This window comes from Cherax quadricarinatus, chromosome 17 (genome assembly GCF_038502225.1).
Source record: "Cherax quadricarinatus isolate ZL_2023a chromosome 17, ASM3850222v1, whole genome shotgun sequence".
In the NCBI taxonomy this organism is placed as follows: domain Eukaryota; kingdom Metazoa; phylum Arthropoda; class Malacostraca; order Decapoda; family Parastacidae; genus Cherax; species Cherax quadricarinatus.
Window position 1 is genome coordinate 38,473,163 of NC_091308.1, and position 27,500 is coordinate 38,500,662.

General features: G+C 44.0%; 1 protein-coding gene across 1 annotated transcript in view; it reads left to right on the plus strand.

Annotated features, from left to right (window-relative positions):
• LOC128686474 (paired mesoderm homeobox protein 2B-like) overlaps positions 1-27,500 on the plus strand; it is a 539,888-nt gene that overhangs the window by 110,619 nt on the left and 401,769 nt on the right. Inside the window, exons 3-4 of the mRNA XM_070086010.1 lie at positions 21,405-21,526; positions 22,211-22,285. Of these exons, the coding sequence (XP_069942111.1) occupies positions 21,405-21,526; positions 22,211-22,285 (197 nt within the window). The remainder of the gene's footprint in view (positions 1-21,404; positions 21,527-22,210; positions 22,286-27,500) is intronic.

Genomic DNA, 27,500 nt, shown 5'->3' on the forward strand with positions numbered 1-27,500 from the left:
CCCAGATAATACTTCCCATCTTCCTCACCCACATCAATGTTCCTAGTCAGTCCCCAGATAATACTTCCCATCTTCCTCACCCACATCAATGTTCCTAGTCAGTCCCCAGATAATACTTCCCATCTTCCTCACCCTCATCAATGTTCCTAGTCAGTCCCCAGATAATTCTTCCCATCTTCCTCACCCTCATCAATGTTCCTAGTCAGTCCCCAGATAATACTTCCCATCTTCCTCACCCACATCAATGTTCCTAGTCAGTCCCCAGATAATACTTCCCATCTTCCTCACCCTCATCAATGTTCCTAGTCAGTCCCCAGATAATACTTCCCATCTTCCTCACCCACATCAATGTTCCTAGTCAGTCCCCAGATAATACTTCTCATCTTCCTCACCCACATGAATGTTCCTAGTCAGTCCCCAGATAATACTTCCCATCTTCCTCACCCACATCAATGTTCCTAGTCAGTCCCCAGATAATACTTCCCATCTTCCTCACCCACATCAATGTTCCTAGTCAGTCCCCAGATAATACTTCTCATCTTCCTCACCCACATGAATGTTCCTAGTCAGTCCCCAGATAATACTTCCCATCTTCCTCACCCACATCAATCTTCCTAGTCAGTTCCCAGATAATACTTCCCATCTTCCTCACCCACATCAATGTTCCTAGTCAGTCCCCAGATAATACTTCCCATCTTCCTCACCCTCATCAATGTTCCTAGTCAGTCCCCAGATAATACTTCCCATCTTCCTCACCCACATCAATGTTCCTAGTCAGTCCCCAGATAATACTTCCCATCTTCCTCACCCACATCAATGTTCCTAGTCAGTCCCCAGATAATACTTCCCATCTTCCTCACCCACATCAATGTTCCTAGTCAGTCCCCAGATAATACTTCCCATCTTCCTCACCCACATCAATGTTCCTAGTCAGTCCCCAGATAATACTTCCCATCTTCCTCACCCACATCAATGTTCCTAGTCAGTCCCCAGATAATACTTCCCATCTTCCTCACCCACATCAATGTTCCTAGTCAGTCCCCAGATAATACTTCCCATCTTCCTCACCCACATCAATGTTCCTAGTCAGTCCCCAGATAATACTTCCCATCTTCCTCACCCACATCAATGTTCCTAGTCAGTCCCCAGATAATACTTCCCATCTTCCTCACCCACATCAATGTTCCTAGTCAGTCCCCAGATAATACTTCCCATCTTCCTCACCCACATCAATGTTCCTAGTCAGTCCCCAGATAATACTTACCATCTTCCTCACCCACATCAATGTTCCTAGTCAGTCCCCAGATAATACTTCCCATCTTCCTCACCCTCATCAATGTTCCTAGTCAGTCCCCAGATAATACTTCCCATCTTCCTCACCCACGTCAATGTTCCTAGTCAGTCCCCAGATAATACTTCCCATCTTCCTCACCCTCATCAATGTTCCTAGTCAGTCCCCAGATAATACTTCCCATCTTCCTCACCCTCATCAATGTTCCTAGTGAGTACCCAGATAATACTTCCCATCTTCCTCACCCACATCAATGTTCCTAGTCAGTCCCCAGATAATACTTCCCATCTTCCTCACCCACATCAATGTTCCTAGTCAGTCTCCAGATAATACTTCCCATCTTCCTCACCCACATCAATGTTCCTAGTCAGTCCCCAGATAATACTTCCCATCTTCCTCACCCACATCAATGTTCCTAGTCAGTCCCCAGATAATACTTCCCATCTTCCTCACCCACATCAATGTTCCTAGTCAGTCCCCAGATAATACTTCCCATCTTCCTCACCCACATCAATGTTCCTAGTCAGTCTCCAGATAATACTTCCCATCTTCCTCACCCACATCAATGTTCCTAGTCAGTCCCCAGATAATACTTCCCATCTTCCTCACCCACATCAATGTTCCTAGTCAGTCCCCAGATAATACTTCCCGTCTTCCTCACCCACATCAATGTTCCTAGTCAGTCCCCAGATAATACTTCCCATCTTCCTCACCCACATCAATGTTCCTAGTCAGTCTCCAGATAATACTTCCCATCTTCCTCACCCACATCAATGTTCCTAGTCAGTCCCCAGATAATACTTCCCATCTTCCTCACCCACATCAATGTTCCTAGTCAGTCCCCAGATAATACTTCCCATCTTCCTCACCCACATCAATGTTCCTAGTCAGTCCCCAGATAATACTTCCCATCTTCCTCACCCACATCAATGTTAGGGTCAGTCCCCAGATAATACTTCCCATCTTCCTCACCCTCATCAATGTTCCTAGTCAGTCCCCAGATAATACTTCCCATCTTCCTCACCCACATCAATGTTCCTAGTCAGTCCCCAGATAATACTTCCCATCTTCCTCACCCACATCAATGTTCCTAGTCAGTCCCCAGATAATACTTCCCATATTCCTCACCCACATCAATGTTCCTAGTCAGTCCCCAGATAATACTTCCCATCTTCCTCACCCACATCAATGTTCCTAGTCAGTCCCCAGATAATACTTCCCATCTTCCTCACCCACATCAATGTTCCTAGTCAATCCCCAGATAATACTTCCCATCTTCCTCACCCACATCAATGTTCCTAGTCAGTCCCCGGATAATACTTCCCATCTTCCTCACCCACATCAATGTTCCTAGTCAGTCCCCAGATAATACTTCCCATCTTCCTCACCCACATCAATGTTCCTAGTCAGTCCCCAGATAATACTTCCCATCTTCCTCACCCTCATCAATGTTCCTAGTCAGTCCCCAGATAATACTTCCCATCTTCCTCACCCACATCAATGTTCCTAGTCAGTCCCCAGATAATACTTCCCATCTTCCTCACCCACATCAATGTTCCTAGTCAGTCCCCAGATAATACTTCCCATCTTCCTCACCCACATCAATGTTCCACTCAGTCCCCAGATAATACTTCCCATCTTCCTCACCCACATCAATGTTCCTAGTCAGTCCCCAGATAATACTTCCCATCTTCCTCACCCTCATCAATGTTCCTAGTCAGTCCCCAGATAATACTTCCCATCTTCCTCACCCACATCAATGTTCCTAGTCAGTCCCCAGATAATACTTCCCATCTTCCTCACCCACATTAATGTTCCTAGTCAGTCCCCAGATAATACTTCCCATCTTCCTCACCCACATCAATGTTCCTAGTCAGTCCCCAGATAATACTTCCCATCTTCCTCACCCACATCAATGTTCCTAGTCAGTCCCCAGATAATACTTCCCATCTTCCTCACCCACATCAATGTTCCTAGTCAGTCTCCAGATAATACTTCCCATCTTCCTCACCCACATCAATGTTCCTAGTCAGTCCCCAGATAATACTTCCCATCTTCCTCACCCACATCAATGTTCCTAGTCAGTCCCCAGATAATACTTCCCATCTTCCTCACCCACATCAATGTTCCTAGTCAGTCCCCAGATAATACTTCCCATCTTCCTCACCCACATGAATGTTCCTAGTCAGTACCCAGATAATACTTCCCATCTTCCTCACCCACATCAATGTTCCTAGTCAGTCCCCAGATAATACTTCCCATCTTCCTCACCCACATCAATGTTCCTAGTCAGTCCCCAGATAATACTTCCCATCTTCCTCACCCACATCAATGTTCCTAGTCAGTCCCCAGATAATACTTCCCATCTTCCTCACCCACATCAATGTTCCTAGTCAGTCCCCAGATAATACTTCCCATCTTCCTCACCCACATCAATGTTCCTAGTCAGTCCCCAGATAATACTTCCCATCTTCCTCACCCACATCAATGTTCCTAGTCAATCCCCAGATAATACTTCCCATCTTCCTCACCCACATCAATGTTCCTAGTCAGTCCCCAGATAATACTTCCCATCTTCCTCACCCACATCAATGTTCCTAGTCAGTCCCCAGATAATACTTCCCATCTTCCTCACCCACATGAATGTTCCTAGTCAGTCCCCAGATAATACTTCCCATCTTCCTCACCCACATCAATGTTCCTAGTCAGTCCCCAGATAATACTTCCCATCTTCCTCACCCACATCAATGTTCCTAGTCAGTCCCCAGATAATACTTCCCATCTTCCTCACCCACATCAATGTTCCTAGTCAGTCTCCAGATAATACTTCCCATCTTCCTCACCCACATCAATGTTCCTAGTCAGTCTCCAGATAATACTTCCCATCTTCCTCACCCACATCAATGTTCCTAGTCAGTCCCCAGATAATACTTCCCATCTTCCTCACCCACATCAATGTTCCTAGTCAGTCTCCAGATAATACTTCCCATCTTCCTCACCCACATCAATGTTTCTAGTCAGTCTCCAGATAATACTTCCCATCTTCCTCACCCACATCAATGTTCCTAGTCAGTCGCCAGATAATACTTCCCATCTTCCTCACCCACATCAATGTTCCTAGTCAGTCCCCAGATAATACTTCCCATCTTCCTCACCCTCATCAATGTTCCTAGTCAGTCCCCAGATAATACTTCCCATCTTCCTCACCCTCATCAATGTTCCTAGTCAGTCATAAGAACATAAGAACCTAAGAAAGAAGAAACACTGCAAGAGGCCTACTGACCCATGCGATGCAGGTCCATGCCACCCCCGGCCTAGAACAATGACCACCTAGTCAGGTCACTTCCACTTAAGGAAGGAGCACGGCACTAGACCTTGTAGCCCAAGCTAGTCAGGTCCAACTCACCCGCCCACACATACTCATGTATTTATCCAACCTATTTTTAAAACTACACAACGTCTTAGCGTCTATGACGGTACTCGGGAGTTTGTTCCACTCATCCACAACTCTATTACTAAACCAGTGCTTTCCTGTATCGTTCTTGAATCTGAACTTTTCCAACTTGAAGCCATTGCTGCGAGTCCTGTTTTATAAGTTAAATACATTATTTATAAGTTAAATAATGTAGAACTTAGCCATACAGATCGTGAAAAGGACTTGGGGGTTATGGTGAGCAGCAACCTTAAACCAAGACTGCAATGCCTAAGCGTACGTAATAAGGCAAATAGATTACTGGGATTTATATCAAGAAGTGTAGATGAATGGTTCAGAGAACCGACATTAGAAGTGTAAGCAACAGAAGTCCAGAGGTCATACTGCAGCTTTATACATCATTAGTAAGGCCTCACCTAGATTATGCAGCTCAATTCTGGTCTCCATGTTACAGAATGGACATAAATTCGTTAGAAAACATTCAGCGTAGGATGACTAAAATAATACATAGCATTAGAAATCTTCCTTATGAAGAAAGATTGAAGACTCTTAAGTTACATTCACTTGTTAGACGAAGAATAAGGGGAGACCTGATCGAAGTGTATAAGTGGAAGATAGGTATTAATAAAGGGGATATAAATAAGGTCTTGAGGATATCTCTCCAAGAGAGAACCCGCAGTAAGGGATTTAAATTAGATAATGGATTCAAATTAGATAAGTTTAGATTTAGAAAGGAAAGTATTGGTTTGGAAATAGGGTAGTTGATGAGTGGAACAGTCTACCTAGTTGGGTTATCGAGGCTAGGACTTTGGGTAGTTTCAAATTTAGGTTGGATAAGTACATGAGTGGGAGGGGTTGGATTTGAGTGGGACTTGCACATCAGAGCTTATTTCTTGGGTAGCATTGAAAATTGCAGCAGGCCTGTTGGATGGGCCAACAGGCCTGCTGCAGTGTTCCTCCTTTCTTATGTTCTTATGTTCTTATGTCTGGATATTTTCAGCACGCTATTTACATCCCCTTGATTTATTCCTGTTTTCCATTTATACACCTCAATCATATCCCCACCTAACTTTACGCCTTTCTAAAGAGTGCAGATTCAGGGCCCTCAGTCTATCCTCATAGGGAAGATTTCTGATACATGGGATCAACTTTGCCATCCTCCTCTGTACGTTTTCCAGTGCATTTATATCCATTCTGTAATATGGTGACCAGAACTGTGTAGCATAATCTTAATGAGGCCTAACCAAGGATATATAGAGTTGAAGAACAACCTGAGGACTTCTATTATTTATACTTCTTGATATGAAGCCAAGGATTCTGCTTTATTTTATTGTGAACACTAATGCACTGTTGTCTTGGTTTCAGATTACTGCTAACCAGAACTCCTAAATCCTTTTCGCAATCAGTAGTATTAAGATCTACACTATTCAGTTTATAAGTGGCATGGTTATTGTCCTGTCCAACATTTAGAACTTTGCATTTGTCTATATTAAACTGTATCTGCCACTTCTCCGACCACTGCATCAGTCTATTCAAATCATCCTGGAGTGCACTAAAGTCCTCAATAAAATTAATTCGACGGCCTATTTTGGTGTCATCAGCGAATTTGCTTATGTCGCAATTTATTCCCTCATCTATATCGTTTATGCAAATCGTGAACAACTAGGGGCCCAACACTGACCCCTGTGGAACACCGCTTGTGACGTGTCCCCATTCTGATTTCTCCCTATTTATGCAAACTCTTTGCTGCCTGTTTGTCAACCACGCCTCTACCAGAAAAAAAATTTCTCCTCCTATTCCGTGTCCCTTAAGTTTCCTCAAAAATCTTTTATGTGGAACTCTATTGAAAGCCTTACTGAAGTCCATTTACACAATATCATATTCATTACCATGATCTACCTCCTCAAACACCTCAGCGAGAAAAGTTGGTAAATTCGTAAGACAGGAACGCCCCTTAGTAAAACCGTGTTGTGATTCATTTATCAATTTATACCTATCAAGATGGCTACGATGAGAGTAAGACACGTGTGCAACATCTGGGTATCTTTATTGTAGACGTTTCGCCATCCAGTGGCTTTATCAATACAAATTCTAGGACATAACTTGAAGACAGTAGAACTATGTACAGAAGATGAGGTAATCAGCCCCAAAACCTAGGAGTAGGTGCGAACAGCACCATAGTCGTGGAGATTCTGAAGCAGAAGAAAGAATCCTGGCGCTTATATAGTAACGTCAGGTGAAGCAGACGAGGGCAAATTCAATGGTAGGCGGGATTCCCCAGTGGAAGTATGTCCTTCCCAAAGAGATGGGTTAGTTGTAGTAGTAGTTGACGTAGTCGTGAAGGTTATGTACATGTCCTCAGAATTAAGATTCCATGATGTTGCAGTGTCTGACAAGTTGTGTACGAATGGTATATAATACCGACAAGATGAGAGTAAGACTCGTGTGCAACATCTGGGTATCTTTATTGTAGACGTTTCGCCATCCAGTGGCTTTATCAATACAAATTCTAGGACATAACTTGAAGACAGTAGAACTATGTACAGAAGATGAGGTAATCAGTCCCTCAACCTAGGAGTAGGTGCGAACAGCACCATAGTCGTGGAGATTCTGAAGCAGAAGAAAGAATCCTGGCGCTTATATAGTAACGTCAGGTGAAGCAGACGAGGGCAAATTCACTGGTAGGCGGGATTCCCCAGTGGAAGTAGGTCCTTCCCAAAGAGATGGGTTAGTTGTAGTAGTAGTTGTCGTAGTCGTGAAGGTTATGTACATGTCCTCAGAATTAAGATTCCATGATGTTGCAGTGTCTGACAAGTTGTGTACGAATGGTATATAATACCGACAAGATGAGAGTAAGACACGTGTGCAACATCTGGGTATCTTTATTGTAGACGTTTCGCCATCCAGTGGCTTTATCAATACAAATTCTAGGACATAACTTGAAGACAGTAGAACTATGTACAGAAGATGAGGTAATCAGTCCCTCAACCTAGGAGTAGGTGCGAACAGCACCATAGTCGTTAAGTAAGACACATATGCAACAGTTAGGTATCTCTATTTCGAAACGTTTCGCCTACACAGTAGGCTTCTTCAGTCGATTACAGAAAGGTTGATAGAAGCAGAAGATACTTGAAGACGATGTAATCAGTCCATCACCCTTAAAGTTTTGATGTGGTCAGTCCCTCAGTCTGGAGAAGAGCATTGTTCCGTTGTCTGAAACAATATGAAGTTGAAGTGACAGAATGGGGCCTTTATATAGTGCCAGGAGGTGAGACGTAGGTTGATTTGGGAGGGCAGGTCCTTCTCAAACCCAGCCGTTCTCACTAGTAGGGGTTGTCGAAGTGGTCTGTACCAAGATACCCTTGTGTTGCAGTGTCTGACAGAATGAACATTAAAATGGTATGAAATACCGACAGATTGTTAAGTAAGACACATATGCAACAGTTAGGTATCTCTATTTCGAAACGTTTCGCCTACACAGTAGGCTTCTTCAGTCGAGTACAGAAAGGTTGATAGAAGCAACGGAACAATGCTCTTCTCCAGACTGAGGGACTGACCACCTCAAAACTTTAAGGGTGATGGACTGATTACATCGTCTTCAAGTATCTTCTGCTTCTATCAACCTTTCTGTACTCGACTGAAGAAGCCTACTGTGTAGGCGAAACGTTTCGAAATAGAGATACCTAACTGTTGCATATTTGTCTTACTTAACAATCTGTCGGTATTTCATACCATTTTAATGTTCAGCACCATAGTCGTGGAGATTCTGAAGCAGAAGAAAGAATCCTGGCGCTTATATAGTAACGTCAGGTGAAGCAGACGAGGGCAAATTCACTGGTAGGCGGGATTCCCCAGTGGAAGTAGGTCCTTCCCAAAGAGATGGGTTAGTTGTAGTAGTAGTTGTCGTAGTCGTGAAGGTTATGTACATGTCCTCAGAATTAAGATTCCATGATGTTGCAGTGTCTGACAAGTTGTGTACGAATGGTATATAATACCGACAAGATGAGAGTAAGACACGTGTGCAACATCTGGGTATCTTTATTGTAGACGTTTCGCCATCCAGTGGCTTTATCAATACAAATTCTAGGACATAACTTGAAGACAGTAGAACTATGTACAGAAGATGAGGTAATCAGTCCCTCAACCTAGGAGTAGGTGCGAACAGCACCATAGTCGTGGAGATTCTGAAGCAGAAGAAAGAATCCTGGCGCTTATATAGTAACGTCAGGTGAAGCAGACGAGGGCAAATTCACTGGTAGGCGGGATTCCCCAGTGGAAGTAGGTCCTTCCCAAAGAGATGGGTTAGTTGTAGTAGTAGTTGTCGTAGTCGTGAAGGTTATGTACATGTCCTCAGAATTAAGATTCCATGATGTTGCAGTGTCTGACAAGTTGTGTACGAATGGTATATAATACCGACAAGATGAGAGTAAGACACGTGTGCAACATCTGGGTATCTTTATTGTAGACGTTTCGCCATCCAGTGGCTTTATCAATACAAATTCTAGGACATAACTTGAAGACAGTAGAACTATGTACAGAAGATGAGGTAATCAGTCCCTCAACCTAGGAGTAGGTGCGAACAGCACCATAGTCGTGGAGATTCTGAAGCAGAAGAAAGAATCCTGGCGCTTATATAGTAACATCAGGTGAAGCAGACGAGGGCAAATTCACTGGTAGGCGGGATTCCCCAGTGGAAGTAGGTCCTTCCCAAAGAGATGGGTTAGTTGTAGTAGTAGTTGACGTAGTCGTGAAGGTTATGTACATGTCCTCAGAATTAAGATTCCATGATGTTGCAGTGTCTGACAAGTTGTGTACGAATGGTATATAATACCGACAAGATGAGAGTAAGACACGTGTGCAACATCTGGGTATCTTTATTGTAGACGTTTCGCCATCCAGTGGCTTTATCAATACAAATTCTAGGACATAACTTGAAGACAGTAGAACTATGTACAGAAGATGAGGTAATTCTGAGGACATGTACATAACCTTCACGACTACGACAACTACTACTACAACTAACCCATCTCTTTGGGAAGGACCTACTTCCACTGGGGAATCCCGCCTACCAGTGAATTTGCCCTCGTCTGCTTCACCTGACGTTACTATATAAGCGCCAGGATTCTTTCTTCTGCTTCAGAATCTCCACGACTATGGTGCTGTTCGCACCTACTCCTAGGTTGAGGGACTGATTACCTCATCTTCTGTACATAGTTCTACTGTCTTCAAGTTATGTCCTAGAATTTGTATTGATAAAGCCACTGGATGGCGAAACGTCTACAATAAAGATACCCAGATGTTGCACACGTGTCTTACTCTCATCTTGTCGGTATTATATACCATTCGTACACAACTTGTCAGACACTGCAACATCATGGAATCTTAATTCTGAGGACATGTACATAACCTTCACGACTACGACAACTACTACTACAACTAACCCATCTCTTTGGGAAGGACCTACTTCCACTGGGGAATCCCGCCTACCAGTGAATTTGCCCTCGTCTGCTTCACCTGACGTTACTATATAAGCGCCAGGATTCTTTCTTCTGCTTCAGAATCTCCACGACTATGGTGCTGTTCGCACCTACTCCTAGGTTGAGGGACTGATTACCTCATCTTCTGTACATAGTTCTACTGTCTTCAAGTTATGTCCTAGAATTTGTATTGATAAAGCCACTGGATGGCGAAACGTCTACAATAAAGATACCCAGATGTTGCACACGTGTCTTACTCTCATCTTGTCGGTATTATATACCATTCGTACACAACTTGTCAGACACTGCAACATCATGGAATCTTAATTCTGAGGACATGTACATAACCTTCACGACTACGACAACTACTACTACAACTAACCCATCTCTTTGGGAAGGACCTACTTCCACTGGGGAATCCCGCCTACCAGTGAATTTGCCCTCGTCTGCTTCACCTGACGTTACTATATAAGCGCCAGGATTCTTTCTTCTGCTTCAGAATCTCCACGACTATGGTGCTGTTCGCACCTACTCCTAGGTTGAGGGACTGATTACCTCATCTTCTGTACATAGTTCTACTGTCTTCAAGTTATGTCCTAGAATTTGTATTGATAAAGCCACTGGATGGCGAAACGTCTACAATAAAGATACCCAGATGTTGCACACGTGTCTTACTCTCATCTTGTCGGTATTATATACCATTCGTACACAACTTGTCAGACACTGCAACATCATGGAATCTTAATTCTGAGGACATGTACATAACCTTCACGACTACGACAACTACTACTACAACTAACCCATCTCTTTGGGAAGGACCTACTTCCACTGGGGAATCCCGCCTACCAGTGAATTTGCCCTCGTCTGCTTCACCTGACGTTACTATATAAGCGCCAGGATTCTTTCTTCTGCTTCAGAATCTCCACGACTATGGTGCTGTTCGCACCTACTCCTAGGTTGAGGGACTGATTACCTCATCTTCTGTACATAGTTCTACTGTCTTCAAGTTATGTCCTAGAATTTGTATTGATAAAGCCACTGGATGGCGAAACGTCTACAATAAAGATACCCAGATGTTGCACACGTGTCTTACTCTCATCTTGTCGGTATTATATACCATTCGTACACAAGATGGCTACGAATTGCCTCGGCAATTATTGATTCCATAAATTTTCTCACTATGGAGGTAAGGCTTATTGATCTATAGTTCGAAGCCAAGGACCTGTCACCTGCCTTGTAAATAGGTATTGCATTTGCCATTTTCCACTTATCAGGCACTATGCCAGTTTGTAGTGATATGTTGAAAAGATTAGCTAAAGGTTTGCAAAGTTCCTCTTTACATTCCTTTAACACCCTTGCAAACAATTCATCAGGACCTGGGGATTTGTTAGGTTTTAATTTCTCTTTTTGTCTGAGGACCATGTCACTAGTTACTGCAATCGTGCATAGTTTATTATCGTTCTGTTCTACATAATTTATTATTTCTGGAATTTCGCTAGTATCTTCCTGAGTAAAGACTGAGAGGAAGTAAGAAATGAAAATTTCACAAACATATCCCTATCACTGTCAGGGATCTGACCAGAGTTACTCTTAAGTGGGCCTATCTTGCCTCTAATCTTACTTCTGTATACCTGAAAGAACCCTTTTCGGTTAGTCTTCGAATCCCTTGCAACCTTAGCCTCATAATCCCTTTTTGTTTTTCTTATTCCTTTTTTTTTATTTCTCTCTTTAATTGAATATATTGATTTCTTAACTGCCCATCCCCTCTTTTGATACGCCTATATATGCCTCTCTTTTGACCTATGAGATGTTTTAATCTATTGTTCATTCATTTGGGATCATTTTTATTAGATCTAATTTCCCTACTCGGAACAAACGTTGACTGAGCAGCTAGAACTATGCTCTGACAAACGTCATATTGGCAACCAACACCAGGTACCTGACCCATAGTCAGATCATCCCAATTTAGCCCACCCAGGTAATTTTTCAGTCCCAGGAAATCAGCCAATCGAAAGTCTGGGACAGAGACTTGATTGCACTTTACTTGGTAATTCCCTAATATATTGAAACTAAGTGATTTGTAGATGAATGGTTCAGAGAACCGACATGTTGATAAATTAGACACATGTGCAACTCTTGGGTGTCTTTATTGAGGAAACGTTTCGCCACACAGTGGCTTCATCAGTCCATACGTAGGAGAAACTTGAAGAACAGGAGGAGAATGAGGTAATCAGTCCCTCAACCTTGAGTCGATATGTTCAGTCCATCAATCTTGAATAGAATTCTATTCCAGATTGATGGACTGAACATATCGACTCAAGGTTGAGGGACTGATTACCTCATTCTCCTCCTGTTCTTCAAGTTTCTCCTACGTATGGACTGATGAAGCCACTGTGTGGCGAAACGTTTCCTCAATAAAGATACCCAAGAGTTGCATAAGTGATTTGTGATCAATTTCTCCAAGCTCATCATTAACTTCAAGATTATTAATTAGTGAATCTTTGTTGGCAAGAACCAAGTCAAGCAGATTGTTTCCTCTAGTTGGTTCTGCCACAAACTATTTTAAAAAGCAATCCTCAACTGTATCATGAAAGTCACTAGAGTCAAGATTTCCTGTCAAATTGTTCCAATCAATTTGTCTAAAGTTAAAATCCCCCATTAACACAACATTTTGATATCTAGACGCCTTATGAATTTCGTCCCATAGCAGCTTACTGTACTGTCTATCAAGGTTTAAGAACATAAGAACATAAGAACGAAGGAACACTGCAGAAGGCCTACTGGCCCATGCGAGGCAGGTCCAAGTCCCTACCGGCTTAAGCCAATGCACCCAACCTAGTCAGGTCAGGTCACATTGACTCAAGGGAGGAACACGGCAACCGACCCGTTAGCACAAGCTATCAGGTCTAACTCACACCCACCCACATCTACTCATGTATTTATCCAACCTATTTTTAAAGCTACACAACGTTCTGGCCTCTATAACGGTACTTGGGAGTTTGTTCCACTCATCCACAACTCTATTACCAAACCAGTACTTTCCTATATCCCTCCTGAATCTGAATTTTTCCAACTTAAAACCATTGCTGCGAGTCCTGTCTAGGCTAGATATTATCAGCACACTATTTACATCCCCTTTATTTATTCCTGTCTTCCACTTATAAACCTCAATCATATCCCCCCTAATTCTACGTCTTTCTAGAGAGTGCAGTTTCAGGGCCCTTAGTCTATCCTCATAGGGAAGGTTTCTGATACATGGGATCATCTTTGTCATCCTCCTTTGTACATTTTCCAGAGAATTTATATCCATTCTGTAATACGGTGACCAAAACTGTGCAGCATAATCTAAATGAGGCCTAACCAAGGATGTATAGAGTTGAAGAACAACCTGAGGACTCCTATTATTTATGCTTCTTGATATGAAGCCAAGGATTCTATTAGCTTTATTGCGAACACTTATGCACTGTTGTCTTGGTTTCAGATTACTGCTAACCAGAACTCCTAAATCTTTTTCGCAATCCGTAATATTAAGATCTACATTATTTAGTTTATATGTGGCATGGTTATTGTCCTGTCCAACATTTAGAACTTTGCATTTGTCTATATTAAACTGCATCTGCCACTTCTCCGACCACTGCATCAGTCTATTCAAATCTTCCTGGAGTGCTCGAATGTCCTCGTCAGAATGAATTCGACGGCCTATTTTGGTGTCATCGGCAAACTTGCCGATGTCGCTCTTTATGCCCTCATCTATGTCGTTTATGTAGATTGTGAACAGCAGGGGGCCCAACACTGACCCCTGTGGAACACCGCTCGTGACGCTTCCCCACTCTGATTTCTCCCCATTTATGCAAACTCTCTGCTGCCTATTTGTCAACCATGCCTCTATCCAGGAAAAAATTTCTCCTCCTATTCCATGTGCTTTAATTTTCCTCAATAGTCTCTGATGTGGGACCCTGTCAAAAGCCTTACTGAAGTCCATATACACAATATCATATTCGTTACCATGATCTACCTCCTCAAATACCTTAGTGAAAAAAGTTAATAAATTCGTAAGGCAGGAACGTCCCTTTGTAAAACCATGCTGAGATTCGTTGATTAATTTATGCTTTTCAAGGTGGCTACGAACTGCCTCGGCAATTATTGATTCCATAAATTTTCCCACTATGGAGGTTAGGCTTATTGGTCTATAGTTCGAAGCTAAGGACCTGTCACCTGTTTTGAAAATAGGTATCACATTTGCCATTTTCCACTTATCTGGCACCATGCCAGTTTGTAGTGATATGTTGAAAAGATTAGCCAAAGGTGTGCTAAGCTCCTCTTTACATTCCTTTAGAACCCTTGCATACAGTTCATCAGGGCCTGGGGATTTGTTAGGTTTTAATTTATCTATTTGCCTAAGGACCATGTCACTTGTGACCCTAATATATCACACCCAAAATTAATTTTTCATTCCCCTCGAGAAACTGTAGCCAAACTGATTCTGTGTCCGATGTTTATATTCTTATATCATGTCTAACACAACAATTTAAATTATCTCTGACATATATCGCCATTCCGCCACCCTTCCTGTTGACCCTATCAGTATGGAATAGTTTATAAACCTTTATACTGCATTCAGAAAGCATTTCTCTATCCTTCAAGTTGAACCAGGTCGCTGTTATAGCAATAATATCTATATTACCTACACTTGCAAGTAATCTTAGCTCATCTATCTTATTTCTTCGACTCCTACTATTTGTATAGTAAACCTTAAGGGAGCTAGTCACTAGTTGCTCTCTACTATCTCTCTTTGTTTGTTGATCAGTTGCTTTGTCTTTATTAGGAACCTTATTTTGAATATTGTCTTTTAAACATATCCCTGGGGTATCTTGGTAATATCTGCTGTTTCCAACAATAATGCTGCAGCCTGATTGTTTCCCACAAACACCCATACCTCTGTAATCTTTCAGTTTAAAGTCCTAGACAAGTCATCAATGACCCTCTCAATCGAATTGGCTAATGCAACCGCCCCAGCCCCAGAGAGATGGACCCCATCCCTTGCCATAGAATTTGCCCCAGTTATCAATGAATGGGGTTGCAAGTTCCTTGCAGTACTTCTCCAGGGAGCAGTTTATACCAATTGCTCTAGACATCCATTCATTGCCCACTCCCTTTCTAGGCAAGATGCTACATATGATAGGGATCCCTCCCTTAGACCTGACTACTTCTATGGCTTACCTGTACTAATCCAGTAGCTCCTGTCTCCTGCCTTTCCCAATGTCATTTCCACCAGCACTAAGACAGATAATGGGCTTGTTCCCATTACCTGACATAATATTATCCAACCTGCTGACTATGTCACCAATACCAGCTCCTGGGAGGCACACTCTCTGTCTGACTTTTCTTTCTCTGTTACAAAAAGCACGGTTCATATATCTTACCTGAGAGTCTCCCACAACCAGATTCTTACCTTGATTAGCAGGGGAGTCAGAGGTACCTTCACCCTCACTAACCACTGAAGTGCACTCGTCCTGGAGAACAGAGAATCGATTTACTATCTTCACATCTTCTTTCTTACCCTCCTTATCTTCCTTCTTCTTGAACTGTGAACCACTTGCCACTTAAAGCGGCTTACATTCTCACTGCTGGTAAGCATTTCCTCCTTACCAGCACCAACTATCTCACTCTCACTCCCGAACTCTTCTATGCGAAGCTTCAGCCTCCTATTTTCCTCCTGAATAAGTAGAACCTCCTTCTTCAACACTTTAACCTGAGATTCTGAAACACTACAACAAGCCATGGTGCTTGGTAACAGCCCACGCTAATACCCAGGCAGCTCAGGACAGGTATGACCACACGTGACCACTGACCTCAGATAATACTTCCCATCTTCCTCATTTCCTCAGAGTGAGAACATATTTCTTGAATCTTCATTCAAACAATGTAGTGTGTAACTTTGTACAACATTATGTGTTGATGTACACGGGTGGTGAACTGTACACAGCATCAGTGTACACAGCATCAGTGTACACAGCATCAGTGTACACAGCATCAGTGTACACAGCATCAGTGTACACAGCATCAGTGTACACAGCATCAGTGTATACAGCATCAGTGTACACAGCATCAGTGTACTCAGCATCAGTGTACACAGCATCAGTGTACACAGCATCAGTGTATACAGCATCAGTGTACACAGCATCAGTGTACACAGCATCAGTGTACACAGCATCAGTGTACACAGCATCAGTGTACACAGCATCAGTGTATACAGCATCAGTGTACACAGCATCAGTGTACACAGCATCAGTGTACACAGCATCAGTGTACTCAGCATCAGTGTACACAGCATCAGTGTACACAGCATCAGTGTATACAGCATCAGTGTACTCAGCATCAGTGTACACAGCATCAGTGTACACAGCATCAGTGTACACAGCATCAGTGTACACAGCATCAGTGTACACAGCATCAGTGTACACAGCATCAGTGTACACAGCATCAGTGTACACAGCATCAGTGTACTCAGCATCAGTGTACACAGCATCAGTGTACACAGCATCAGTGTACACAGCATCAGTGTACACAGCATCAGTGTACACAGCATCAGTGTACACAGCATCAGTGTACACAGCATCAGTGTACACAGCATCAGTGTACTCAGCATCAGTGTACACAGCATCAGTGTACACAGCATCAGTGTACACAGCATCAGTGTACACAGCATCAGTGTACACAGCATCAGTGTACACAGCATCAGTGTACTCAGCATCAGTGTACACAACATCAGTGTACACAGCATCAGTGTACACAGCATCAGTGTACACAGCATCAGTGTACACAGCATCAGTGTACACAGCATCAGTGTACACAGCATCAGTGTACACAACATCAGTGTACACAGCATCAGTGTACACAGCATCAGTGTACACAACATCAGTGTACACAGCATCAGTGTACACAGCATCAGTGTACACAGCATCAGTGTACACAGCATCAGTGTACACAGCATCAGTGTACACAGCATCAGTGTACACAACATCAGTGTACACAGCATCAGTGTACTCAGCATCAGTGTACACATCATCAGTGTACACAGCATCAGTGTACACAGCATCAGTGTACACAGTATTACAGTACAGTAGAGAGTACTGGAGTACATTGCGTGTATCTGAGAATATTCGATTTTTTTCCTGTATCCCTGAGTGGCTATATAAGTGAACTCAGGAATTAAAGTGTCAAAAACAATAGTCGGTGAAAATTTTCAAGCTACTTGGAGGGAGAGGAATGAAACCCAGATGAAAGAGATATGAATATTTCTGTCCTCTGTCTGCTGAAAAGGGGCTGAGAGTGAGGGTGGAAACAAGCAGATCTACTTCACCTGTGATTCAGGGTTGCTCTCTAACTAACCTCTAATGTTACACTGATAAATTACCTTAAGAGGAAGAATATTTATCCTAAAAAACAAGGCGATGAAATATTATTTTTATTTTTCTAAATGTAAATGATCGTGATGAATAAAAGTTGTTTAACTTGATATAAGTTATGTTGTGTTCTTAGGTGACTGAATGTTATGACTCTAGTGTGTGTGTACTCACCTAATTGTAGCTGCAGGGGTCGAGACTCAGCTCCTGGCCCTCGCTCTTCACCGAGTGCTACTAGGTCCTCTCTCTCACTGCTCCATGAGCTTTATCATACCTCATCTTAAAGCTATGTATGGTTCCTGCCTCCACTACCTCACTTGCTAGGCTGTTCCACTCTCTGACAACTCTATGACTGAACAAATACTTCCTAACATCCCTTTGACTCATCTGGGTCTTCAACTTCCAATTGTGACCTCTTGTTTCTTGCCACCTCACCTAGTGTGTCCACCATTGTTCTGTTGTTTTCTTCGTACTCCTCTCTTGGCCTCCTGCAGTTCTGTGGTGGGTTATACATCACTCCAATGACTACGTTCCCCAGACTGAATTGTACCTACTATGTAGTCCCTTTCTCCAATCGCGTCCATGCCTTCCATCTCCTCAAATCCCCACCGGTTTTTTATGAGCAGTACAACCCCTCCTCCCCCTCCTCCCCCTCCTCCCCCTCCTCCCCCTCCTCCCCCTCCTCCCCCTCCTCCCCCTCTACTCCTTCTATCTTTCCTCAGGATCTGATATCCCGGTGGGAAGATTGTGTCTGTTATTGTCTCAGTGAGTTTCGTTTCTGTGACTGCTATGATGTCTGGGGATTTCTCACTGAATCTTTCGTGCCACTCCTCATAGTTATTCGTTGTTCCGTCTGCGTTCGTGTACCAAATCTTCAGCCTCTTTTCTATCACTGTGGTCCTGGGAGAATATTGGGGTTGTGGGAGTGGGAGCCCTGGTGGGGGCCTATGGTGGGTTGTTGTGTGGGTGGGGTTTGTGATGGGGGGGTGGGGTCAGAATGTCCATAGGGGGCAGCTGTAGGGGTGAGGTTGGAGATGTGTGTGTGTGTGCGTATGTGTGTGTGTGTGTGTGCGTATGTGTGTGTGTGTGCGTATGTGTGTGTGTGTGTGTGTGTGTGTGTGTGCGTGTGTGTGTGTGTGTGTGTGTGTGTGTGTGTGTGTGTGTGTGTGTGTGTGTGTGTGTGTGTGTGTGTGTGTGTGTGTGTGTGTGTTTATGTGTGTGTGTGTGTGTGTGTGTGTGTGTGTGTGTGTGTGTGTGTTGATTAGTGATTGTTATTTACATAGTGTGGGTGTGGAGTAGTGAATGTTATGTACACAGTGTGTGGAGTAGCGAATGTTACGTACACAGTGTGTGGAGTAGCGAATGTTACGTACACAGTGTGTGGAGTAGCGAATGTTACGTACACAGTGTGTTGAGTAGTGAATGTTACGTACACAGTGTGTGGAGTAGCTAATGTTACGTACACAGTGTGTGGAGTAGCGAATGTTACGTACACAGTGTGTGGAGTAGTGAATGTTACGTACACAGTGTGTGGAGTAGCGAATGTTACGTACACAGTGTGTGGAGTAGCGAATGTTACGTACACAGTGTGTGGAGTAGCGAATGTTACGTACACAGTGTGTTGAGTAGTGAATGTTACGTACACAGTGTGTGGAGTAGCGAATGTTACGTACACAGTGTGTGGAGTAGTGAATGTTACGTACACAGTGTGTTGAGTAGTGAATGTTACGTACACAGTGTGTGGAGTAGCGAATGTTACGTACACAGTGTTTGGAGTAGTGAATGCTACGTACACAGTGTGTGGAGTAGCGAATGTTACGTACACAGTGTGTGGAGTAGCGAATGTTATGTACACAGTGTGTGGAGTAGCGAATGTTACGTAAACAGTGTGTGGAGTAGTGAATGTTACGTACACAGTGTGTGGAGTAGCGAATGTTATGTACACAGTGTGTGGAGATGCGAATGTTACGTAAACAGTGTGTGGAGTAACGAATGTTACGTAAACAGTGTGTGGAGTAGTGAATGTTATGTACACAGTGTGTGGAGTAGTGAATGTTATGTACACAGTGTGTGGAGTAGCGAATGTTACGTACACAGTGTGTGGAGTAGCGAATGTTACGTACACAGTGTGTGGAGTAGCGAATGTTACGTACACAGTGTGTGGAGTAGTGAATGTTACGTACACAGTGTGTGGAGTAGCGAATGTTACGTACACAGTGTGTGGAGTAGCGAATGTTACGTACACAGTGTGTGGAGTAGCGAATGTTACGTACACAGTGTGTTGAGTAGTGAATGTTACGTACACAGTGTGTGGAGTAGCGAATGTTACGTACACAGTGTGTGGAGTAGTGAATGTTACGTACACAGTGTGTTGAGTAGTGAATGTTACGTACACAGTGTGTGGAGTAGCGAATGTTACGTACACAGTGTTTGGAGTAGTGAATGCTACGTACACAGTGTGTGGAGTAGCGAATGTTACGTACACAGTGTGTGGAGTAGCGAATGTTATGTACACAGTGTGTGGAGTAGCGAATGTTACGTAAACAGTGTGTGGAGTAGTGAATGTTACGTACACAGTGTGTGGAGTAGCGAATGTTATGTACACAGTGTGTGGAGTAGCGAATGTTACGTAAACAGTGTGTGGAGTAACGAATGTTACGTAAACAGTGTGTGGAGTAGTGAATGTTATGTACACAGTGTGTGGAGTAGTGAATGTTATGTACACAGTGTGTGGAGTAGCGAATGTTACGTACACAGTGTGTGGAGTAGTGAATGTTACGTACACAGTGTGTGGAGTAGCGAATGTTACGTAAACAGTGTGTGGAGTAGTGAATGCTACGTACACAGTGTGTGGAGTAGCGAATGTTACGTACACAGTGTGTGGAGTAGCGAATGTTATGTACACAGTGTGTGGAGTAGCGAATGTTACGTAAACAGTGTGTGGAGTAGCGAATGTTACGTACACAGTGTGTGGAGTAGCGAATGTTATGTACACAGTGTGTGGAGTAGCGAATGTTACGTATACAGTGTGTGGATTAGAGAGTGTTACTTACACAGTGTGTGGAGTAGAGAGTGTTACTTACACAGTGTGTGGAGTAACGAATGTCACATGCACAGTGTGTAGGGTAGCGAATGTTACGTACACAGTGTGTGGAGTAGCTAATGTTACGTACACAGAGTGTGGAGTAGCGAATGTTATGTATACAATGTGTGGAGTAGAGAGTGTTACTTACACAGTGTTTGGAGTAGCGAATGTTACCTACACAGTGAGCAGAGTAGTGAATGTTACGTACACAGTGCGTGGAGTAGCTAATGTTACGTACACCGTGTGTGGAGTAGCGAATGTTATGTATACAATGTGTGGAGTAGAGAGTGTTACTTACACAGTGTTTGGAGTAGCGAATGTTACCTACACAGTGAGTGGAGTAGTGAATGTTACGTACACAGTGTGTGGAGTAGCTAATGTTACGTACACAGTGTGTGGAGTAGGGAATGTTTCGTACACAGTGTGTGGAGTAGTGAATGTTACGTACACAGTGTGTGGAGTAGCTAATGTTACGTACACAGTGTGTGGAGTAGGGAATGTTACGTACACAGTGTGTGGAGTAGCTAATGTTACGTACACAGTGTGTGGAGTAGGGAATGTTTCGTACACAGTGTGTGGAGTAGTGAATGTTACGTACACAGTGTGTGGAGTAGCTAATGTTACGTACACAGTGTGTGGAGTAGGGAATGTTTCGTACACAGTGTGTGTGGAGTAGAGAGTGTTACTTACACAGTGTTGTGTTCCTGTACAGCTGGTCTGGGGTACAAGATGTACGGTGCACATGATGGGGTACTCTCAGAGAAGAGGAAACAAAGGCGCATCAGAACTACCTTCACCTCTGCTCAACTCAAGGAACTGGAGAGAGCCTTCCAGGTACGTCGCACCACCACCTTTCTTCTTTATGTCTTCTTCTTCCTCTTTGTCTTCATCTTCGTTGTCATCTTCAAGGCCTCTATGAATGTACAATATTTAACTGCATAATCTATATTACATTTGTTGGACAAAAATAATACTGTTTATGAACTGTATATAAATAAATAAATATATACATATATATATATATATATATATATATATATATATATATATATATATATATATATATATATATATATATATATATATATATATATATATATATATATATATATATATATATATATATATATATATATATATATATATATATATGCAAAACAACCACTCTGAAAGAATAGAGAAATTCCAAGCGCTTTCGTGACTACTCACATTATCAAGGAATTTCTCTATTCTTTCAGAGTGGTTGTTTTGCATATTTTGAAATCACCTGTTTACTGTGATCTTATTGCATATATATATATATATATATATATATATATATATATATATATATATATATATATATATATATATATATATATATATATATATATATATATTTATATATATATATATATATATATATATATATATATATATATATATATATATATATATATATATATATATATATATATATATATATATATATATGCGTGTGTGTATGAGAGAACTAACGGTGGGTTTGCCATGCTTCAGGAGACTCACTACCCAGACATCTATACACGTGAAGAGATTGCTATGAAGATCGATCTGACTGAGGCCAGAGTACAGGTAAGTACTCAATGAGTGTTGTCTTGAGTTACACCTTGTGTACTGGTACCTGATGTGTTGTGAGCAGAAGTGTTGAGGTGGTGGTAGTGCACTTTGTGTCACCTGTACCGGTACTGGGTATGTTGCAAACACAGGTGTTTAAGTCGTAATTAACTATAACTCAAAGGCATATTTCTCGGCTCTCACCTGGAGGCACCAAGATTCGATTCACGGGCTTAACGAGATGGAGGGGAGAGCCTACCTACGCCTGTTGCTCCTTTTCACCTTTTCACCTAGAAATAAATAGGTACCTTGGTGCTAGTCGACTGGAAAGTGTGGCATCCTGGGGGTGGGCAATAAACCTCAGCTAGGTCTGTGCTATGACGTGAGCTGAGGTACCTGGAGTCTACCTGGGGGGCATTCCGGGGATCAACGTCCCCGCGGCCCGGTCCATGACCAGGCCTCCCGGTGGATCAGGGCCTGATCAACGAGGCTGTTACTGCTGGCCGCACGTAGTCCAACGTACAAACCACAGCCCGGCTGATCCGGCACTAACTTTACGTATCTATCCAGCTCTCTCTTGAAGACAACCAGGGGTCTATTGGTAATTCCCCTTATGGCTGGTGGGAGGCTGTTGAACAGTCTTGGGCTCCGGATACTTATTGTGTTTTATCTTTGTGTACTAATGGCGCCCCTACTTTTCACTGGGGAATGTTGCATCGCATGCCAAGTCTTTTGCTTTCGTAGGGAGTGATTTCTGTGTGCAGATTAGGGACCAGTCCCTCCAGGATCTTCCAGGTGTAGATTATGATGTATCTTTCTCGCCTGCGTTCTAGTGAGTACAAGTCAAGTGCTTCCAAGCGTTCCCAGTAGTTAAGGTGTTTGATGGAACTTACATGTGCAGTGAAGGCTCTCTGTACATTCTCTAGATCTGCAGTTTCACCTGCCTTGAATGGAGAAGTTACTGTACAGCAGTATTCTAGCCTAGAGAGAACCAGTGATTTAAAAAGGATCATCACTGGCTTGCATCTCTTGTCTTGAATGTTTTCATTATCCAACCTAAATGATAAATTAACTGTAGTGAATGAAAGCCCGTCGAGGGGACGCGGGTGATGTACTTAGTGCTAATGAATAGCTCTATATCCAAGGAACTGGATCTACCCTCCCGTTTTTGGATAATACCTGATTACCTCGCAGATGTGATAGTGGCACTGTTGTGATCCTTGAAGGTGAGATTCTCAGATATTACTACTCCCAGGTCCTTCACATTACGTTTCCGCTGTATTGTGTGATTAGAGTCTGAAGTAAACTCAGTTCTAGTTATTATTTCCTTCAGTTTTCCATAACGGAGTAGTTGGAATTTGTCTTCATTGGACATCATATTGTTCCTCGTTGTCCATTGGAAAACTTGGTTTATATCTTGGAGATTTGCCGTGTCCTCAATGGAAGACACTCTCATGCAGATCCTAGTATCGTCTGCAAAGGATGATACAGTGCTATGGTTTACATCTCTATGTCTGATATGAGGATGAGGAACAGGATAGAGACAAAGTACTGTACCTTGTAGAACAGAACTTTAGACAAATAAGCTCTTTATAATTGCAATCATGGAAGCACAGATGAGCTCTATTAAGGTGTATGTGGTTGCAGGGGTCGAGTCACAGTTCTTGGCCCCCGCGTGTGTGCGTGTTTGTTTGTTTATGCGTGTGTGTGTGTGTGTGTGTGTGTGTGTGTGTGTGTGTGTGTGTGTGTGTGTGTGTGTGTGTGTGTGTGTGTGTGTGTGTGTGTGTGTGTTTGTGTGTGTGTGTTTGTGTGTGTGTGTGTGTGTGTGTATGTGTGTGTGTGTGTGTGTTTATGTGTGTGTGTGTGTGTGAGTGTGTGTGTGTGTGTGTGTGTGTGTGTGTGTGTGTGTGTGTGTGTGTGTGTGTGTGTGTGTGTGTGTATGTGTGTGTGTATGTGTGTGTGTGTGTGTGTGTGTGTGTGTGTGTAAAGGTTATGAATCATAATAATCATGTATGTGAGGGGTGGGCGTGAGGGACGGGGAGCAAGAGCTTGACCAATGCGATGTTTCGCGCGTCACTGGTGGCCGTGGGAGACGCTGTCTCCCGCACACTCACACCCACAGTGTCTCGCCACCCAGAAAGTCCCGTCACGTAGCGTGAAATCCCGCCTCGTGTATCAAGACACCGCTACACACTGTAGCCTCACACACGTATCACGCTCTTCTCTACACCAGGGTTCACACGCTTTCCCAGGCCTACACACCCTGGGAGGCTCTCCCAGGCCTACACACCCTGGGAGGCTCTCCCAGGCCTACACACCCTGGGAGGCTCTCCCAGGCCTACACAACCTGGGAGGCTCTCCCAGGCCTACACACCCTGTGAGGCTCTCCCAGGCATGTACACTGGCAGGGTCTCCCAGACCTGCACAATCTGGGAGGCTCTCCCATACATGTACACTGGGAGAGTCTCCTAGGTCTACACACCATGGGATGTTCTCCCAGGCATGTACACTGGGAGGCTCTCCCAGGTCTAACCTGTGTCATCGTAGCTGAGTGAGATAATAAATAATTATGAAAACCGACAAGTTGAAGACTGAGACACTTACGCAACATATGGGAATCTTTACTGAAGAAACGTTTAAACGTTTCACCACAAGATGGCTTCATCAGTCCAATACAAAGCAGGAACGTGTAAGAAGAAGAGGAGTTTGAGGTATCAGTCCCTCAGCCTGGAATCGATGTGTTCAGTCCATTAATCTTGTAGAAAGTACAGCAAATGGCCGGAGAAGTGGCTTATATAGCTGAGTGAGACGGTGCAACAGGAGGATATCTTTATTTCCGACACGTTTCGACCTTTCAATATGCTTCTTCAGTCGAAACACAGAGGTGACTTAAATGCTGGTGTCAGTATAAGTAGTGGAGTGGTAGGTGTGAGGTGATCAGTCCCTGAACGTTGAACTTTTTCAAAGCTGAGCAACTGTCTTGGGTGTCTGGACCTTCCTGAGGTTGCTGGGACCTGACTGAGGATGCTGGAAACTTCCTGAGGTTGCTGGGACCTGACTGAGGATGCTGGAAACTTCCTGAGGTTCCTGGGACCTGACTGAGGATGCTGGAAACTTCCTGAGGTTCCTGGGACCTGACTGAGGATGCTGGAAACTTCCTGAGGTTGCTGGGACCTGACTGAGGATGCTGGAAACTTCCTGAGGTTCCTGAGACCTGACTGAGGACGCTGGAAACTTCCTGAGGTTCCTGAGACCTGACTGAGGATGCTGGAAACTTCCTGAGGATCCTGGGACCTGACTGAGGATGCTGGAAACTTCCTGAGGTTCCTGGGACCTGACTGAGGATGCTGGAAACTTCCTGAGGTTGCTGGGACTTACCTAGGAGTGCTGGGACCTGCCTGTTGATTATGACCCAAGGACTAGCACGAATAATTCTCAAGTTGACGATATTATTCATACCATCAGTGGAGTGACGTTGTGAGTTACTGTGGTTGTATAGGGTACCTAGTGCCTGTCAGGACCACTAGTGGAGTGATGCTGTGAGTTACTGTGGCTGTGTAGGGTACCTAGTGACTGTCAGGACCACTAGTGGAGTGATGCTGTGAGTTACTGTGGCTGTTTAGGGTACCTAGTGACTGTCAGGACCACTAGTGGAGTGATGCTGTGAGTTACTGTGGCTGTGTAGGGTACCTAGTGCCCGTCAGGATCACTAGTGGAGTGATGCTGTGAGTTACTGTGGCTGTGTAGGGTAACTAGTGCCCGTCAGGACCACTAGTGGAGTGATGCTGTGAGTTACTGTGGCTGTGTAGGGTACCTAGTGCCTGTCAGGACTACTAGTGGAGTGATGCTGTGAGTTACTGTGGCTGTGTAGGGTACCTAGTGCCCGTCAGGACCACTAGTGGAGTGATGCTGTGAGTTACTGTGGCTGTGTAGGGTACCTAGTGACTGTCAGGACCACTAGTGGAGTGATGCTGTGAGTTACTGTGGCTGTGTAGGGTACCTAGTGCCCGTCAGGACCACTAGTGGAGTGACGCTGCGAGTTACTGTGGCTGTGTAGGGTACCTAGTGCCCATCAGAACCACCAGAGAAGTGACGCTGTGAGTTACTGTGGCTGTGTAGGGTACCTAGTGCCCGTCAGGACCACTAGTGGAGTGATGCTGTGAGTTACTGTGGCTGTGTAGGGTACCTAGTGCCCGTCAGGACCACCAGTGAAGTGACGCTGTGAGTTACTGTGGCTGTGTAGGGTACCTAGTGCCTGTCAGGACCACTAGTGGAGTGATGCTGTGAGTTACTGTGGCTGTGTAGGGTACCTAGTGCCCGTCAGGACCACTAGTGGAGTGATGCTGTGAGTTACTGTGGCTGTGAAGGGTACCTAGTACCTGTCAGGACCACTAGTGGAGTGATGCTGTGAGTCACTGTGGCTGTGTAGGGTACCTAGTGCCTGTCAGGACCACTAGTGGAGTGATGCTGTGAGTTACTGTGGCTGTGTAGGGTACCTAGTGCCCGTCAGGACCACTAGTGGAGTGATGCTGTGAGTTACTGTGGCTGTGTAGGGTACCTAGTGCCCGTCAGGACAACTAGTGGAGTGATGCTGTGAGTTACTGTGGCTGTGTAGGGTACCTAGTGCCCGTCAGGGCTGCTAGTGGAATGACGTTTTGAGTTACTGTGGCTGTCTAGGGTACCTAGTGCCCATCAAGGCCGCTAGTGGAGTGACGCTTTGAGTTACTGTGGCTGTCTAGGGTACCTAGTGCTCGTCAAGGCCGCTAGTGGAGTGACGTTTTGAGTTACTGTGGCTGTCTAGGGTACCTAGTGCCCATCAAGGCCGCTAGTGGAGTGACGCTGTGAGTTACTGTGGCTGTCTAGGGTACCTAGTGCCCATCAAGGCCGCTAGTGGAGTGACGCTGTGAGTTACTGTGGCTGTCTAGGGTACCTGGTGCTCGTCAAGGCCGCTAGTGGAGTGACGCTTTGAGTTACTGTGGCTGTCTAGGGTACCTAGTGCTCGTCAAGGCCGCTAGTGGAGTGACGTTTTGAGTTACTGTGGCTGTCTAGGGTACCTAGTGCCCATCAAGGCCGCTAGTGGAGTGACGCTTTGAGTTACTGTGGCTGTCTAGGGTACCTAGTGCTCGTCAAGGCCGCTAGTGGAGTGACGCTTTGAGTTACTGTGGCTGTCTAGGGTACCTGAGTGCCCATCAAGGCCGCTAGTGGGAGTGACGCTGTGAGTTACTGTGGCTGT